At 37.5% G+C, this 18,973-nt stretch overlaps 2 protein-coding genes across 2 annotated transcripts; both read left to right on the top strand.

Moving 5' to 3' along the window:
- Window positions 1-1,780: 1,780 nt before the first annotated feature.
- Window positions 1,781-3,208, top strand: LOC136264744 (TNF receptor-associated factor 4-like). The gene has a single exon (XM_066059518.1). The coding sequence runs from the start codon at window positions 1,781-1,783 to the stop codon at window positions 3,206-3,208; it is 1,428 nt and encodes a 475-aa protein (XP_065915590.1).
- A 125-nt stretch (window positions 3,209-3,333) lies between these two features.
- On the top strand, window positions 3,334-17,265 carry LOC136263237 (isocitrate dehydrogenase [NADP] cytoplasmic-like). The gene is made up of 12 exons (XM_066057739.1): window positions 3,334-3,506; window positions 3,599-3,638; window positions 3,728-3,834; window positions 3,886-3,972; window positions 13,813-13,973; window positions 15,279-15,422; window positions 15,921-15,988; window positions 16,053-16,121; window positions 16,170-16,321; window positions 16,368-16,508; window positions 16,825-16,987; window positions 17,049-17,265. Exons 1-12 carry the CDS (start codon window positions 3,371-3,373, stop codon window positions 17,128-17,130), a joined length of 1,350 nt encoding a protein of 449 aa, XP_065913811.1. The 5' UTR covers window positions 3,334-3,370; the 3' UTR covers window positions 17,131-17,265.
- Window positions 17,266-18,973: the final 1,708 nt, after the last annotated feature.

Raw genomic sequence — 18,973 nt, 5'->3', positions numbered from 1 at the left:
GTATGGCCTAAGATATTATGTGGTTTGTTATGATTGGCCAATAACATGTAATGTGGTTGTAGGGGATTATCTTGGGATTTCCCAAGTTGTGCAATGGCATTGCGACACACTTTTCCTTGTATGGCTTTTGGTGTAATTAACATTTTAATTCTGAAGACTTGCAACACGTGCCTATAATAGCATACTCCTAGAAAGGCTACACATGCAATGATCATATTTCACATTCTTCAGCTAGGCATGCATGCAATGTTTAGGAGATTTAGCCCAAGCCAGGCCTAAAGTGGCATCATTTATCAACAATAAAAACACATAACACCATGATACTAAACAGAGGCCAAAAGCACCTACTACTTGTACCATACATGTGACCAAAGAGCCATTTGTGAATCCATATCATGACTGTAATACCTACATAGGGACAAGCACTGGGGATTTAAACAACATGTCTGACTCACATTTAGCTGTATCTTGGCTATATATAGCTGCACATGAGTAAAACTGCCAATGCCTGGTTTAATTGATATAGCATGTCTTAAGAACTGCAATACCATCTGATTATTCACTTAAGATCTTGGTATTGGACTCAGTGATTTTCCAAATTATCATTCCATTAGCAGTGCTTATCTTCTTCAGTACTGCTTTTGGAAACCTTACTAGTTACTTGCATGTCAAGAAATCACAACCAATCTCTGTTTCTGAGAACCACTATACTAGTCAGTAACAAACCTGCCATACCTTACATCTTTAAGGTCTGTGTCTGAAATTATTGATGGCTCTTATTCAGAGAATTTGTAGTGTTGGATTAACAAGTTATAATTGCAATGCAATGCATCAGTGACTGTGGCCACCTACTGGTTTGTTCCATGTGTTGCTCACAGTGAGTGACTTCAGTCATAACAGAGTCGTAATGGATTCAATGATCCATACAGATCACAGACGTGAGAAGGAATTAGTAAAACAGACAGATCAGTAGGAATCTGTGTGTCAATACGAGGAAATTTTCTGACCAACTCATCGTACACACAAAACTCAATGCATTGTTCAGGCCGAAATCTGCTGATCTTTCCATGACGATACATACATGCACCATATTATAAGATGGAATATTTACTTTACAAATTTGACCATAGCACATGTAGTTATCACATGGGGCAGCACTATGCTGAGACTAGCTAGCTTGAGGTGTGGGTTGATTGTTTACGACGTTTTGTGGTCTGCCAGGTGGTACCACTTTTAGTTAATAGTCTATGTTAATCCTAACCACCATTACAAAATAATAAATTATTACTACACCAGTGATCTTTTACATGTAGCACAAAAAAGATCAGTGATCAGTTACAGATCAGATGTATAGTTACATTTGCACAGAGATGCCTAGCCAGCTACTCTACATACACCCAGCTTAATCTCTTTGAGCTACCCAGCTTCTATGACAGCTGAGTAGTATATTTATGGAGTGCATTGCAATAAAACCTTCCACCTGAAACCATAAAAACAGTACTGCCTGCCACATGGTAGGTCATTGAACCAAGAGATCATAATATAAAAAAAGAGGTGAACTTTTTCAGCTGTTTTAGTTCCCATAGTGACCGTTCTTGCAGAAACACTAAACACTAAGGTATTTATAGCAACCATATCGTAACCAAGCAAACAAAGGCTAGAATAATTATCACAATCTCCATCGACACCAGCTGACCAAAGCGGCACGTGCGGTTCTTTTTACACCTTCAAATTATTTACGCTTCTAATATTTTGGGTCGTAATAGGTGATGAAGAAAACATGGCATCGGCAGATTTGCCAGGATTGGAGTCGCTGGAGTCAGAAACTTCAGGATACCCGCTGTCGATATTCGTCGAACAGCCTCCTTACGATCTAATCTGTGATCTCTGTCTCAACGTAGTAAGGCAGCCATTGCAAAGTCCATGTTGTGGAAAGACTAGATGTACAAAATGTATTGAACAGTTAATGCTACACCACAGTGAATCAACAAGCCCACCTTGTCCGTACTGTCGTGGACAGCTACTCACTTTCTCCGACAAGCGCACTGAATTACAAGTAAACACACTACGTGTGTATTGTACAAATAAACACTTGGGTTGTGCATGGACAGGGGAACTATGTAATGTTCAAAGTCATGTGAAGTCAAATTCAGGGTGTCAGTATGTGATGGTGTTGTGTATCAATGGATGTGGGGAGATGTGTCTTAGAGGGAAACTAGGGGATCACTTACGCCACCAGTGTCACTTACGCAAGGCCACATGCATTTATTGTCAAAAAGAAGATGTACTTGAAGCAATTGTGAATTCACATTACGGAAAGTGCCCGGAGTATCCATTACATTGTCCACACAATTGCAGCGATACCACAATTGTGAGGAAAGACCTGCCTGCCCATTTGAAGGATGGATGTCCCCTTCATGTTATGGAATGTCCATACAACCAAGTTGGGTGTGATGTTATGCTGCGACGCAAGGATATGCCAGCGCACTTGGCAACCAGTGTTCAACAGCATTTGAACTGTTCACATGAAACAATCCAGTCATTGCAACTACAAGTTAGAGGACTACAAAATCGGCTACAGCACCGAGACGGTGACATCAAGTATTTGCTGAAACGTTATGTGCCAAAGTCTTGGTCAGAGGAACTGTGGAAGAAATGTCGGGAGACCACTCTGCCCAGTCCTAAGCCACCTTTTACGTTCAGACTTGGTCAATTCAGTGAACTAAAATCATCCCAAGTTTCATGGACATCTCCTTTTGTTGACTTCAAAACCAAGAAGCTGTCTCTAACACTTGGCTTTCAAGCAGACCAGACAATCTCGTTTGCAATTTGTCTTATGAATGCAAGAATGGACCCAGCAGAATTACAAAGGGCTATTTATCAAATGCGACTCAACCGTTTGTCTACCAGCTCAAATTCCACAGAGGAAGAGGATCCCCACCAACATAGCCATCTTGACGGAGAGGTTCTCAAGTTTCAAGTCAGGATAATGAATCAGCGTTCCAACATGATGCACTACACGTCTAAAGTTGGTGAAATCCTATACCAAGAAGGTAATGGTGATGGGAGTGATGAAGAATTTAGGTCAAGCAGTGATGATTTTCAAGTTGTACATTTGTCTCAAATACCAATTGCAAAAGTCCAGAAAGAAGGACATGCCCAGTACATCCAAGATGACTGTATTTACCTTGAACTGACATCACTCTAAATACATGCTGTTAGATTGTTTTCTTTGTACAAAATCTCTTTCGTATTTCACATATTTAACATGTTTGTCTTATTTACACGTATATTAGTGAATTAAATATTTATTTATGTTGTATTTCACAGATTTCTCTAGAATTCGCTAGTTTATTCAGGGTGTGGCGACATGTGGAACTTCAGAGCATTTGTACGCATTGGTTCCTCCATTAAGCGCACTTCGCGGTTAGGCACTAAGTGTGTAGAGCCTATACGTAAAACTGCGCTGTTTCATACAACTGGAGCGATGGCCGCAAAAATACAAGGTACTTTCAGTGTGTACTGTATAGTGGGTGGTGTAACGTGCCTTTACCGCAACCACAGTTGTCATTGTGGCTATTCCATGCTTCTGTTACAGGTGGAACTGTCGTGGAAGCGAAAGGAGATGAAATGACAAGGTTGGCTGCCTCTATTCTTTCAGCCATAACACATTAAACAATAGACTTTCTGGTTTCTCACCTTTTGACACCTCTTAAATTTCTTTTAGAATTATCTGGGAACTTATCAAAGAAAAATTGATACATCCTTATGTTGAACTGGACATCAAGAGCTATGATTTGGGTATTGAGTACAGAGATGAGACTGATGATAAAGGTAGGCTACCCGATTGACCTTTGTAGTTTATTACGATGTACCTTCTTCCAGTGACTGTTGAGTGTGCAGCAGCTATCAAGAAATACAACGTTGGAATAAAATGTGCTACCATCACACCAGATGAAAAGAGGGTGGAAGGTGAGCTATTTCTGTGGATGATTGAAAATGACAAAAACTCAAAAATGGTCACTTATTTGAATGTATTTGTGTCAGTGTGGTGAATTAACTAGCAGAGTAACATGTGGGGTAGCTTTCCTGGTAAGAAAACTATCCATGATTGGTATGTGGGCAGCCAGAATCCTATGCGAATCAATAGAATTTTCATGGCCTTAATAACAAAGGATGGACACCTTGAGCATGTTTGAAAGGTTGACATGGGTGGAAGGTGGGCTATTTCTAGATCTGTGCATGATATCTGTACTTATTTGAAAGTATTTGTATCCGTATGGTGAATTACTAACAGCGTGACATGTGGGATAACTTTCCTAGTAAGAAAACTACCCATCATTGGTATGTTGACAACAAAAATTAGTAGGGTTTTCATGGCCTTAATAATAAGCGGATGGTAGGAGAGTAGACATCTTGAATGTGTTGAAAGGTTGACACTATATTTGGGAGGTCTGCACTCTGCACTTGTTAGTGGGTTTGCATGGTTTGTGTAACCTTTCTTCACACAGACTGAAAATGGTCATGCTTACATTTGAGATTGATATATAAAAATGAAGTATATTTAGTGTGTGTCTCATGCAAACTACATGTGTTATTGTAGAATGGTGTAAGAACATTACAAATAGGTGGGGTGGCTGGTATCTCTAAAAGTATTGATAAAGTCTTCATGCAATGTCTTGATATTGAGATATGCGTGTTTAATGACTCGGTTGATGACTCTTATCAACTGTCCTTCCTGTCCATAAAATCCAAAACAGCGTACATGTATCTGTGCAAGATTTTGTATCATCCATATTATTAACCCTTGGTACCAAGGAAACAACAATTGTGCTCGTTATCTCGGTATCATATTTAGATATTGATATTAGTAAAATATGTCAGATATTATTGAATTGTTGTCCAAATCAAGATACTTGGGTAGTGTACTTCACTGGCCATTGGGGGTTATTAAGTTATGTCCCCTTTGACAAACTGGATGACAGCTAAAGAATAAATGTTAAAACTGGCTGTTGTTTAATGCAGTTGACAGCAGCAGCATAGAATTTTAGTTTCCATTGTGGTATAATAAGTGTGGAGGAGAGCTTGACGGCTCCTATTTAGTAAGCATGTGTTTGACCACAGGCAGCAACAGTGTTAGCACCAAAGAATCACTGTATATGGCTAGTATTTAGCAGTAGTTTCCATCTTTGTATACTGTAAAACATCAGTAATTTGTTTAGTGCATGCATACAAGACTGTCCATCACAACTTTGCCTAAAATACTGAATTGTGCTCTTAGTGTTTCTTCTATGGAAGTATTTCAGCATAAATATACCTCAGTGACCCGTCTGAATCAAATATAACAAAACTGTGCAAATCAATCAGTCTAGTCTGAGAATTATGTGTTCATTTAAATTGTCTTCCTGTGTTGGTACTTCCTTGCACATAAGGCTTGCCAAATTGTATTTAATCTTATAACCTTTTAGAAGATTTCAAACATGTATGCAGTATGCAAAATGGCATGTTTGTGGATGTTTATCATTTATCCTGCCTGTTAATATTTATCAGGTAAGAGTTCACAATTTTATAATCCTTGTAGCATATATTGAACTAAGTATAGGCTAGGATTTGTACCATTTCTTTACCAAGCTGTGTTATTGGTCATTAATATGAGCCGAGTAGCTTATATTTTCACATTACAGGAACTGTAAATGTAAAATGAATACTTCTCAAGATTTTAGCATGGCATCAATAATTTACAGTCAGAGAAGCTCTTCAAGGAGCAGTAGGATCTTTGTATTTTAAGAATAACAACTGAAAATTCTTTAGTAGCTAGAGGTTGTCCATGCTATGTCTATTTAAGGGTGGTATATATTTAGGGAAATGATTACATTTTATATAATTTTATGGCATGTGTTATTGTATACAGTAAAAAAGTAACAGTTCTTGTACTCAGAATGTGTGTATATATCTGCAAATTTTATATCATGTAATATGTAAGTGGCTGCCCCTTAACAATAGCGCTATGATTGCCACAATAGTTGAGCTTGCTTGGCATAGGCAGATAGAAACTAGTTGGTAGTGTTTGTGTAATCTCTGACATTAAAAATCCTGGCATCATTTTAAATTCTAATACTCTTTGTTATAAATGAAATGTTCCTACTTAAAGGCAGCCTGTTGTTTGTTGATGCAGTGATAGCGTTAGGATACCATGTTCATGTGAATGTTTACAATTTGAATGGCTTTACAAATGATGGATTGTGTATGTCTTACAAATTACAAAACAAAGTAATTGTGGTTGAATGTATAGATGAGACTGCAGGTTGTGGAAATGTTTTGATTGAGTATATAATTCAGACTTTGTGAGTGGCAAAATTTAATGATCCAATAGATGTACCACAATATCTTTATCATTCATGATTTTCACACCTTCAAAGTGTACTTACTTGAAGAAGCCATCAAAACTTAGGGACGATTCTAGGAGGTGTTGACGTTTTCAATGTGTGTAGCTAGGCTAACTGGTTGTATGGAGGTAAGAATGTGGCACAAACTTATTGTAATCATCCTTAGCTACAGGGTATGACTTCATATTGTAATAGCCACACCAGGTGTTGTAACTAGGTCATTTAATAGCCACCAATCATGAGATGTTCACGTAGGGTCTTTGTTGTATGTCACAGTGAGGAAATTAATCCTTCTTAGGTTACTTTTGTTATTTCATACAATATGTCTTGGAAATAGTAGCAATTTCTTATTCAAAATAGTATGGATTGATGTAGTATTTGGAAGCTCAAGTTTGTCATGGTCTGATTTAATGTTATCTCCCTGCCTAACTCTGTGTAAGAAGTCTGTAATCACTGCACCTAAATCATAATCTAAATTTGGAACAGTGATGTAAAATTAAGTGTTTGATAATGAGAACTACGATAATGAGATTGTCCATGTACATTGTCATAAAGAGGCTGAGACATTTTATTACATCAACTTACAATTGGTTACTTGAAATTACAGTGTAGCTCAGTTTTACTGCACTTGCTGTGGATACACTTGTTTATTTCATGGCAACTGTTTTGATTGTTAAGGTGCATTGCTGTCTGTTAAATCACCAAACTTTCTTACTTGTTGAGAGGTTTAATGCTTTGATGTAGTCAGTCAGCTAGTAAATCAGAAGGAGTGTAGGATGTTAAACTAATATTAGTACCATTATCTTCCTGTTGAATAAATGATAGTGTATTTCAAGATGTAAATAATAGTTTTCTATTGGGAAATACATGTAGGGGTGGATATCTCTCTGTTAGCTATCTTTATATCATCAAAGAAGCCTAAACTTCTTTGTTTCCTAAAATGGTCCTAACTCTATACAGATCTAGGGTGGATGTTTGCTCATACTTGAAGCTTTTTCTGTGCAATGCTGTAGACCAAACTAACATCAGATATGCAGGCCTGTGTCTCTGGCAGGTTTCTCTCCGAGTTATTTCAGGGTTGATACAAATAGCAAAATGCCATTGTCATGGGTAGAAGTCTTAAAAGAGATGATATAGCTGAGCTAGAACGTGATATCAAGGGAAAATACCATCCATGGCTAAAAGTTTTGGTAAACAATATTATGACTTCAAATTTTCCATCAGGCACTCTTTATTCTTGTATAGAGGGAGTGTTGTTTAATATGTCACGATGTATACTTATTTCTTGGTAAGAGTGCTCGTACTCTCTTTAAACAGAATTGGCTGTGATAATGTTGTGTATTCTGGTATTACTACCCTGAGATTGTGAATGCATACCATTTTTAAGTGGGTGACTATGTGTTGACAAAGTCTGGACCACAACACAAGTTTGCCATGTACCATAATGGAAGTACATGTGGGTGTATGTTACACAATTCCTCATATCAATGTTTATGTTTTGTGAAGGATATGGTGTGATAAAGAAACCAGTGATAGTCATTTATTAAGAAATGGTTTAGAGTGACTTTGTCTTAAGGTGCTTCTGACATGACACGTGTATTAATTTGTGCAATATTACACTTGTGGTATTGGAGTTAGAACTCTTTTTTCGCCAGGGGGTTACTATTCAGTGGACTGGACTACTGGACTGGAACACTGGACTGGACTACTGGACTGACATATTTTTGGTTTTTACACCGGCATTCTGAGGTTGGTTTTATTGAGTCTTGCTAGTAAGAACCCTTTGGGTACCTGCAGCCCACTTCTAAACACTGAAGACAAACAGTGGAATACGCGAAAACTGTCTCTTAATAATTTCGCTACTGTTCATTATGCCACTATACTCAACACTTATTCCTTACCTGGTGTGTAGTAATGCTGCAGGCAGTGCAGGGAACTGAATATGACAGCAATAGTTAACCAGCGACCAACTAGCCAGATATCCTTGAGGAGCAAGCTAGTCTCGCCAGCATGGCCAGTCAGTGCAGGGGCTTACCAATTAGAGATATTTCAGCATGGGCGCTTATAATCTTTATTTGATAAGCCCCTACACTGAAACAGCGAGACTAGATTAATGAGACTAGCTTGCTCCTCAAGCTTGCTCTAAGGATATATCTTGAAGGATATTGTCTACTGGCTAGTTGATGGCTGGTTAACTATTGCTGTCACATTCACTGGCGGAATTCCCTGCTCTGCCTGCAGCATTACTAGCTACACACCAGGTAAGGAATAAGTGTTGTATAGTGGCATAATGAACAGTAGCAAAATTATTAAGAGACAGTTTTCGCATATTCCACTGTTTGTCTTCAGTGTTTAGAAGTGTTTAGAAGTGGGTTGCAGGTGCCCAAAGGGTTCTTACTAGTAAAAATCCAACCATAGAATGTGCAAAAACCAAAAATATGTCAGTCCAGTAGTCCAGTCCAGTGTTCCAGTCCAGTAGTCCAGTCCACTGAATAGTGACGCCCTTTTTCGCCAATCCATGAGAGAACTATTATTATCCTTGATTCCTCTTTTGTTTGTCACACGCTGCTCACATCATTGACTAAATTGTGATGTAATTTTGAGTCACCAGTCTCTTATCTCAACCATCTTGTGACATTGTTTACTAGCACAGGATGGCTTCCATGTTTCCTCTTTTCTGAACACTGTTCAATATATGTCCTACTTTGGAGAAATCATCAAGATTTTACTGGGGCTGTAAAATTTGGTCCTTTATACTGAAGTCTCTATTTTCTCTTCAGTTGTCTCAATTGTTAAATATTCTCAAAATTATTTGTTGGTCCCAAGTACAGTATTTAAACTCTTTGCCAAACTTGGATATCTACTGCTTCACCAGTAGTTACTACTACACCAATTACATCAGTGTATTAGTGAAAAAAAATGAAAAGCTGAGAAAATGGAGCAGAGACCATGAGGTGGGTGGACTGGTTTGTGTTCACAATTGGACCACTTGAATTCCTTAATGCATTCCATATGGTCTATGCTGACATTCTAAGGAAAGCATTGCTCTTTCTGCTACGATAGTTTTGTTGATGTCGTTGTGTAAACATGTCACGTACATTTGAGAGGTTGATGGGTTTGACAATAGTTGCATCAGATTTTTATGTGATGATGACATCCCACAATTGCTTAGATGTCTCACACTAAATGCATTGTATGTGGTGAACTGAAACCTTCTGTACATGTATTCTCTGGCTGTGTTCCTTGTACAAACAGCTAGTCCACCACTGGTTAGAGTATATTTGATGTTATGTGCATGTTTCTGTTAAGTACTTATTCTTGCGTGAAGGATTTATGCTTTGTAGGAGTGTTACTTAATTTGAGTTCATTATGACATTTTCCTTCTTGTTCCTACGTGATTTATATGGCTTGTCTTGTTTGTCCATTTTAAATGATTGACTGAATACCCAAAGGAGACAAGCATTGTCAGTAATTAGGTTTACAGATGCTTACTTATTAGTGTGTCACTATTTTCTGCCTTGTGAATCTTGCATCATCTTTTCATACATTGCCAAGACATCACAAGTATCTATGGCTTGGAACTATTTGTTATGTTATGAGGTCTACTACATGGTGCATACACAGAAATGTGGACTCCGTGATGTACCTGACACGTGTACATTATTGTATGTTTGGGTCTTTTACCTTACAAAGGAATCTTTGTCTCAGTCCGATAGTCCAATGTCATAGTCCAATTTGGTCCCAGTCCGAATCTAAATGTTACTCACTGACACAATCTGTCGGTGTTGCTATGGAGTAGAGTTCTACTGTACATGTCTGATGAGATGACATGTGACCACAGAATGACCTTAATAAGTGACCTTTGTATAGTTAGCCTCATAACAACAGATGGTAACTTTTATTTCCTAATAGTTGTTATCTTACCATGTGGTGTGTGTAGATAGTTTTCACATGGTATAGTGTATGTGTGGTGTACATGTGTTATTGCTCATAGCTACCAGGGAATTGGTGTTGCTATGATGAAACTACCAAGCCTTCACTTATTGGATTACTGTTGTTAGCAGCATCATTATTTTTCATCAGGATGTTTTGAAGATATCTTGTTTACTATGTCACATGCTTCTCTTGTTAGGTTTATACTAGTACCTGGTAGGGTGATGTCTAGACTGGCGGACTTGGTAGTAGTTATATTTTACTCTTCCAAGTCTTCAATATCATTACATGTTTATCATTAGATGTGCTCTGTCAAGGCAAAGGTCTATATAATTGGGTCACAGCTTTCTTGACAAGCAAACAGCTTGTGCACATTACCTAGCTACACGTTATCTACCAATTCCACATGCCATCTTGTTCATGCACAAAAGTCTTGTAGCTTATCCAATTGGCACAGCATAACTTGTTTTATGATTGAGGTATCAACTTGACAGCCTATAGCTGTTGCATGGTGAAATAATGTGGCAAAGTTGAAAGTAGATTATTTAAGGTGTGGAAAGTTTTAACTGGGATATGATAGGTTACAATAAAACAAGTATCAAACTTCAAAAAGTGTTTGTTTTAGGCATATCCATGTACAGCTTTGGTGATAGGATCACCAGAGAAATTGCATCATTTCTATAGAATCACCTCTTTGAATGTTCCAAAATTAGCAACCTTTATTATATTTTAGAAAAGTCTTTCTCAGCTATCAGCAGAATTGGCTTTGTTCTAAACATTTTACAGATTGAGAGAAAGGTCATTCATACACTCTGCTTAGCCTGTTTGTCATTCCAGCTATCAGTAGCTCAGTTGTATAATATAATGTGATTAGTTCTTTATACAGCCATTGTGTGGTCTGGGAATAATCTGCCATCATGCTAGTTGTAATTGTATCATGAAGCTGTGCAGTAGGTATCTAGGAGGTTATGTCAATCCATGTGGAGAATACTTCCAAGCATCTTCTCTTGGTCTGCAGAGGTCACATGAAGGTGTGGCTGTACCCATGCAAGGCTTGTATGATCATGTTGACTTGGTAACATCATTATAGTTGGGATCTGTTGATCTTTGGAGGTTGTGTAGTTGGGAGTTGAAGAATACAATGTATGTCGTTGCTGGAGAATCTTTTAATCTGGTTATCTAGGCTGCAGTTGTATTGTTAAACAGATGGCTGGATTGGTCAGGTGGCTTTGTACTCAAACAACACAAATGGTTTTCTTTTAATTGGCTGGTTTAAACAAGTGACCTTAAAGTTGTTACAGAGGTGGCCAGATTACAACAGGCATTACATCATTGCTTTACAACACAGCAGATTTGATTTGGAACAAAATTTGTGGTGTTTCTCAAGTGGTGTGTACAGAGGTTTCAGCAGTTTCATCACATATTGCAATTTTTGTATGAAAGGTGTAGTGTGATTACTCATGCATGTCTGTTATCACTGGCTGTTCTTGGAATAGAAAACCTGTGCTACCACATATCCCTGTCAATGAAAATCGTCGTACATACAGCAGCAGCCTATGGGTACCCACCACTGTTGTAATGCCAATAAATTGCCTATAAAAAGCATCCCTAAGCAACCACTCGTACAAATTGCAAGAAGTACTGAAACAGCTGTAGATGCTCAAGACTTTCCCACCATATGTACAGAAGAGCTGACCAAATGTCAAGAGTTATAAATTTACTTGTAAACAATTTGCCACACATTGTAGAGTTTGTGTATTTGTTCCTCCTCCATCAATTGTTCATATCCCCACAAAACAAGGAAACAGTAACAATTTAAAAAAAATCAGTTGTATTGTTAACTATTAGATACTAGAACCCTGCACTTCTATGTAAGGTCTAGTGAAGGCTGTGACTTGTGAGAGCTTCTGTTTGTCATGAGTTACTGCTGAGTTATTTTGGGACATGATGTAGTCATGTCTCCATTGTGTTCCTGTTAGGATGCATTTGTGTGTACTCTTTAGACATTGTAAAACTTATCAGAGGAAAATAGATACCTTGTAATCGGTAGGTAAATTTGCTTGGGGCTGAACAAATAATGTTCACAGAAAAGCAAGGGTGCACCAAGATATGTGTTATTAATTTTGCCTTGCTGATCTGTCAACTTCAAGCTAATGTTTTTCCGTTGCTACAGCACCAAAAATGTGTACAGCATATTAAAATTGCTATAGGAACCTGACACATGCTACCTTATCATCTCTAGGAGATGAAAGGTGGTAGTTAAGTCTTAATTACTAGGTGTAGCCTGTTGTCAATGACTACACTATAATAATCTGACTGAAGGTCAGGTTGTTGTTAATAACTTGTGGAATGTTCAACTCTAAGAGTTTGTTCCAAAACAGGTGGAAAAAATTTAAATAACTAAGGTCATGTTTTATTACAAGTGTTGATTTGAAGGTCTGCATTGCAACACAAGTGGGCTAGTCCATGAAGATTACACCATTATTTCTCAACAATGCCTGAGTGTCTTATAGGTGTTTATTCCTAAAGGAGTGACCATGTTGACAACTTTCTTACCTGTTTACTGTTTGCTTCGTAACTAAATAAAAGGGTAAAGGATATTTACACAGTGTCCAGGAAAAAGGGGAGTAATGTTGATATGCTTGATATACTATGCTATTTAGTTTTTACTTTTAAGGAAATTTCAAGGGGTGGATCCTTTGTTGTTGTAACATGTGTTTGCACAAGCCTTTGAAATTGCTTGGAACTGATATAAAGAATTACAAGTATTTCTTAGTGGATATTTGTGGCGAAGAAATTGGAACTAAATTTAGAATGTGGGTGCTGTCATTAACCATTAAAATGATATAAGTATACAAGATATTTCTAAATATGGCAAAAACTTTCTATCTCATAACCATTTGGGAATTATTATTCTGGTTTGTGTAAGGAGGGTGTGTACAGTGTGTGCGTATCGTGGTGTGTGTGTGTGTGTTAGTGTAGGGGTGCACCCATGGTTAGGAGGACATCCATGGTGTGTACATTGTTACAGCACATTTCTTAAATTATATACAGTGGAACCTGTATCAACTTTAAGCCAAGTTTAAACTTGGTAAATAATTATGCAGATGGCTGCTGTAGACAGGTACAAATTTCTCATTTGGTAATTTATTTAAAGTTGGGGTTTTATTTTAGAGGTGGCCAGGTTCCATTGTATACAGAGCCAGTTGATGTACGTAGATGTTTAAGAGAGTTTGGTACGAAGTTTCAACATATAGAAACTCAGCACCAATAAAAATTGACCTGGAAGTTATCTGCTTCACAACCAGATCACATGGTATCCATGTTCACAGGTTTCATGTGACCAATTGATGTGTCTGGTTTCACTGGTTTTTACCATACAATTTTACATTAAATATAATAGCCTGCAATAGTGTCATATGACACTTAAAGAATTTCATGTAAATATTCTTACAAGTGTGGTACATGTGTCATGTCTTGAACCTCTTATTAGAATTTAAACTGAAGGCAATGTGGAAGTCACCTAATGGAACTATCAGGAACATACTGGGTGGTACTGTGTTCCGAGAGGCCATTATTTGTAAAAATATTCCTCGTCTGGTGCCTGGTTGGACCAAGTCGATAATCATCGGACGTCACGCCCATGCAGACCAGGTGACCTTTCATATGACTCCTTGGAATTGGAGAAAATATATATTATTTTTATGGTTGTACGTCTAATTATGGAAATGTGTATTTAGTGAAACCTAAAGTTTTTGGAGTAACGTTTTTGTGGCTTTCAACTTGTCACCCGCTAAGCAATTTAATATCGTTGAATAATTTAATATTGTTTAGCTATAAGTCTCTTGGGAGAGTTAGATAAAGGTCTCCAATGATGGCAGTTTAATTGGCACTTACTTGGCAATAGAATTTATTGTGCATAATTTAGTATAAACAAATTGTGAGCAATCTGAATCGCAATGCACTTTGAAGTCATGTAACTTCCCATAATATTTAGTAACATTTTCACTACTGTCTGACTTGTAAATCATGAGCATCTGTTCTTATCTTAGCAGGTGACAAAATGAGTTAACTTATTGCAAAAAGGAAATGTGTCCTTTGGCATGGCTGATTTAATAATAGTTACCCAACAAAAGTGTTTCAAAATTGTTCAGTTGTTTGTAATCATGTCAGTGATATGATGTTGTAGTAAGTGAGCTATAGTGAGGCCTTGCTGGGTGGTCATCCTTACAAAATGACACCACATTATAGTGACCACAGAATGTAGATAATGTGTACTTTCTGACCTCAGTGATCATTATAAGTGACCATGTCAAGTAGGTCCCATGTACAATATAATTCACCTCATTATTTAATGCTGTCTCGTTCATTATTGAGGTCGGTTTTATAAGCACATTTCTGTAGTATTAATGAAGCCCCATTGTATATTTTAGTGATGTAGTTACTATAATGTACCCATTGTAATGCTATACAACTTTTCTGTACTTCTCTCTCATGTGGAAATGTACATTTAAGGATATTTGTGTAGGAAAGATCATATTGTATGATGCAACTCTATTGTGATGGAACAAGAGTGCTTCTCTAGTGGGAATTCTATTGTATGTAGTGTTTAGAGTTCCTGTGGCCTTATAGTATGGCTTGAGTGTTGTTTTGGAGTTCACCATGATATAATACCTTTATCAGATATCTAGTCTCCTTTTTTGGGAATATACTTCTAATTTGGGAATCATTTGTATGGGGGTCACTATGAATCTGTGTACTCTCTGTATCAAATATTTAATGATGTTGTAGAGCTTCTCTAATATTTTTCACAAAATGGTTGCAGTTAATTCTTGAGAAATAAGCAAAGATAGTAAAGCACATTGATATGTCCATCTGTTCAGCATCCTTTTCTTCATGCTATGGGTAGTATATCCAAGTCCATATTTGATATACTCTGTTTTGTCTCTTTCCCTACAGTACCGAGCTACAGATTTTGTGGTACCAGGTGCTGGCAAAGTGGAGCTTGTATACACTCCAGCTAGCGGTGGAGAGGCTCAACGTCATGAACTATTTAATTTTGATGGTTCTGGTGTTGCCATGGGGATGTACAACACTGACAAAGTGAGCTGCTGTTTGTCTGCCTGACATGTGTGTTGGTATAAACATTTCTTCTCCAAGCTGTCAAGTATATGGTTTTTGGTGTGGTACAACCCTCAATGGATTTGGGTTAAATGATGAAATATTGTGGGCTTGTATCAAACCACATTCCTTACCAGTTACCAGGAAGCCAATGTACATGACTAATGTACACCCACACAACACAGTACTGGTAACCAGGAAGTGTCATGTGACTGGTTCAATGTGTGTGGTATAGTATAGTCTGGTTTATGATGTACTGCCACAATGTGGGGTATTTTATTGGGGAATTAGATAGCCTTCAAGTGTGTTATTAATTATTGGAATTATTTGATTAACCAATTATGTTGTTTACTTGGTATAATAGTTTGTGTACATAATGGGACTGGCAATGGGAGTTTTATTTTATTGTGGTCAACGTATTACATTTACCATAATCTTTTTTTCCTATGTCATTGTGACTCTGATATTTTCCTTTGTTAGTCGATCACTGACTTTGCTCACAGCTCATTCAAGTATGCTCTTGATAAGGGATGGCCTCTATACATGAGGTATGTGTTTGTGTGCTAGTTACATTCCTCATACCCCATACTTCATTCTTCATATCTATTCCAGTACAAAGAACACCATTTTGAAGAGGTACGATGGACGATTCAAGGACATCTTTCAAGAGATCTATGACAAGTACTGTCAATCCCATAGCAAATGTTGTTGCTACATTGTATGTTACAGAGAATACAAGCCACAATTTGAGGCCAAGGATATTTGGTATGAACACAGACTGATTGATGACATGGTTGCTTATGCCATGAAGGCTGAGGGTGGATTTGTGTGGGCATGTAAGAACTATGATGGAGATGTCCAGTCAGACGCCATAGCTCAAGGTAAATAAAACACCATGGGGGTCTCCCTATTATCCTTCAATATTAGGCTATGGTTCACTGGGAATGATGACCAGTGTGTTACAGTGCCCTGATGGCAAGACTGTTGAAGCCGAGGCAGCCCACGGTACAGTCACCAGACATTACCGGTTCCATCAGCAAGGAAAGGAAACATCTACAAACCCAATAGGTCAGTCTAGACAACAGCAGTGTCCTCTTGTTATTCTAAGGTCTTCAGTGACCCTCAGTGATGTATTGAAAGTTATGCTGAACCACTAGATTATGTGACTGCTTATGACATGTTAAGTGTAGTGGAATCCATTTAGTAGCATCACATAGTACACATCAAGGAGGCTAAACAGGACAGAGGGTGGTGATATTATTTTAATTATGGAAATGACTTCACCACAAATGTGTGTACACACTTTGTCTGAGAGTTCAGAATTTTATATTCTCAGGAAATCACAATATCTCATTAATAAATGGATTTTTTTCTATCCACACAGCTTCTATCTTTGCCTGGACACGAGGTCTTTCTCACCGTGCCAAGTTAGACAATAATCCTCCACTTGCTAAGTTTGCCACCAACTTGGAAGCTGTCTGTATTGAGACAATTGAGGCTGGTTTCATGACTAAAGATTTAGCCATCTGCATCAAAGGAATGAATGGGTAAGGGAGTACCACCCCCAACTATTGTAACATAAATCAACTTGCTCTATTCATCTCTTAGAGTTGAAAGGAAGGATTATTTGAATACGTTTGAATTCTTGGACAAGCTAGCAGAGAACTTAGACAAGAAGCAGAAGGAATGACTAGATCAAAGGGCAAAACTTTAGAGACATTGTAACTTATTTTACTAGGGTATAATAAATAATAATAGTTTGCAAAGAAATTTAGGGCATGTTTTGTGTATATGTACAATTGAGTGATAATTAGGAACAAGTAAATACATCAACATTATAGTTGATAAGCTACTATGTCATTTGTAAAGTAAAATGACTGTCGGTTTTATTCAAGATGTGTTTGACTACACGTGACACATGTAGAGTGATTTGTAGGAAGACTTTAGCTAGAGGATGTGTCACTTCTACACACTATTTAGCTAAATGGATGTATTCACTATACATTGTTGTGTAGCTGTGCAGAACATGTACTGACAAGTTGTGTATCAACAAGTGTGTGTGGCGTAGAAACTTGAACGGTTTGCTTTTAAAAAAATGTTTTGTATGAGCAGACCAATGATGTATCAAGTAGTTTGATGTTGCTTTCATGTATACCAATTCAGTAGACATCAAATGAGTTTGGTGTAGTAACTAGATGATATGTTGTCTGTCAAGTAAGTGCCATGATACCACTATGATGGGGTGGCCATATGCTATATAATTTGATGTTTTTATCAAATGGTTGTTATTCTGTTAAATCACTTACCAAGTTGTGATTATACAGTGTTCTAATATAAACCAAATATTGAGTAGTGTAAACTATGGAGCCACTCCCACTGAGTAGAAAAACATCCCCTTTACCACAGCTTCCTTTTTAAAGCTCTCATTCTGGAAGCACATTGATAATCTCATAACTTTCTTGAAGTAACAGAATTGCATGTGTGCTAAGAGAATCAACTTGAATACATGTATGTTGTTGTGTTCATAGAAATGATCAGTACACAAAGCTTGTCTTGCAACTTGGAAGGTTACACCATTGCAAAGATTATCCTGCCTTCTATGACTGTACATAGTTAACTACAATAATGCTTGCATCCATGACAACTAGTGTTACCAAGAGACAAATGTACAGCTATTTTTCCTTATTCAGTTATCCATGAAAGAGCACAATGTATAGTTGAATGCACAGAGAAGGTCACATCTGGCCAACATGATTGTATGCAGTTCCTTTTCACTGAATTATCTAACTTTGCAGTAGACAATCAGAATTATGAGTCATTTTTTAAATCATGGTAGGTATCTGCAAAATATCCCATTGCTAAAGTCGTAGTCATAGTGACCGTTGAAATCATGTGATAGTACTTCAGACAGTACATCCCACTTCCTTGTGTTTTCCTGTAAACACTGGAATATTAACAGAATTCAATGAGATGATGTTACACAGCAAAGCCTGGTTATCCTGCTAGGCCTACAAGACAGTTCTGAATGGTTTGTTATTGCCAAGTGCAATAGTATTAATTAGGACCCCTAACTTTTAAAAATCAGGGTAGCTGGTAACTTTGTTAATGAGGACTGGTGTACTTTGTAAATGGTCCAACTTATGGGCCAGGTGTTGACTTATGTAAGAAGGCTCCACTGTTTGGTGAAACCACATGAATACACTATCTGCATAGTAAGACAACATCACATGACTATGGGGGAATTTACTGTGGTACTGGAGTTCTTGAGAAATGTGACTGATCCATAAGTTGTTTTCCAATTTTCTTAGTAACTAGTTTTATTTGAGGAAAATTTCATGTACAGTATTACTAGATCATCAAGAGTTCACTCAATTATGTACATCTCCACTCTTGTAATATTATAAACTCTAGTACTCAGTGATGATGTTTACTCAGTGATGATGTTTACTCAGTGATGATGTTTACACAGTGTTAGTGATGATGATATCAGTGTGGTTCTCATGATGTGATGTTGTACAGGAAGTAAACACCAT

The sequence above is a fragment of the Dysidea avara genome, chromosome 8 (genome assembly GCF_963678975.1).
Source record: "Dysidea avara chromosome 8, odDysAvar1.4, whole genome shotgun sequence".
In the NCBI taxonomy this organism is placed as follows: domain Eukaryota; kingdom Metazoa; phylum Porifera; class Demospongiae; order Dictyoceratida; family Dysideidae; genus Dysidea; species Dysidea avara.
Note: the sequence above shows the minus strand (reverse complement) of the source record. Positions and strands in the feature narration are given on the sequence as shown.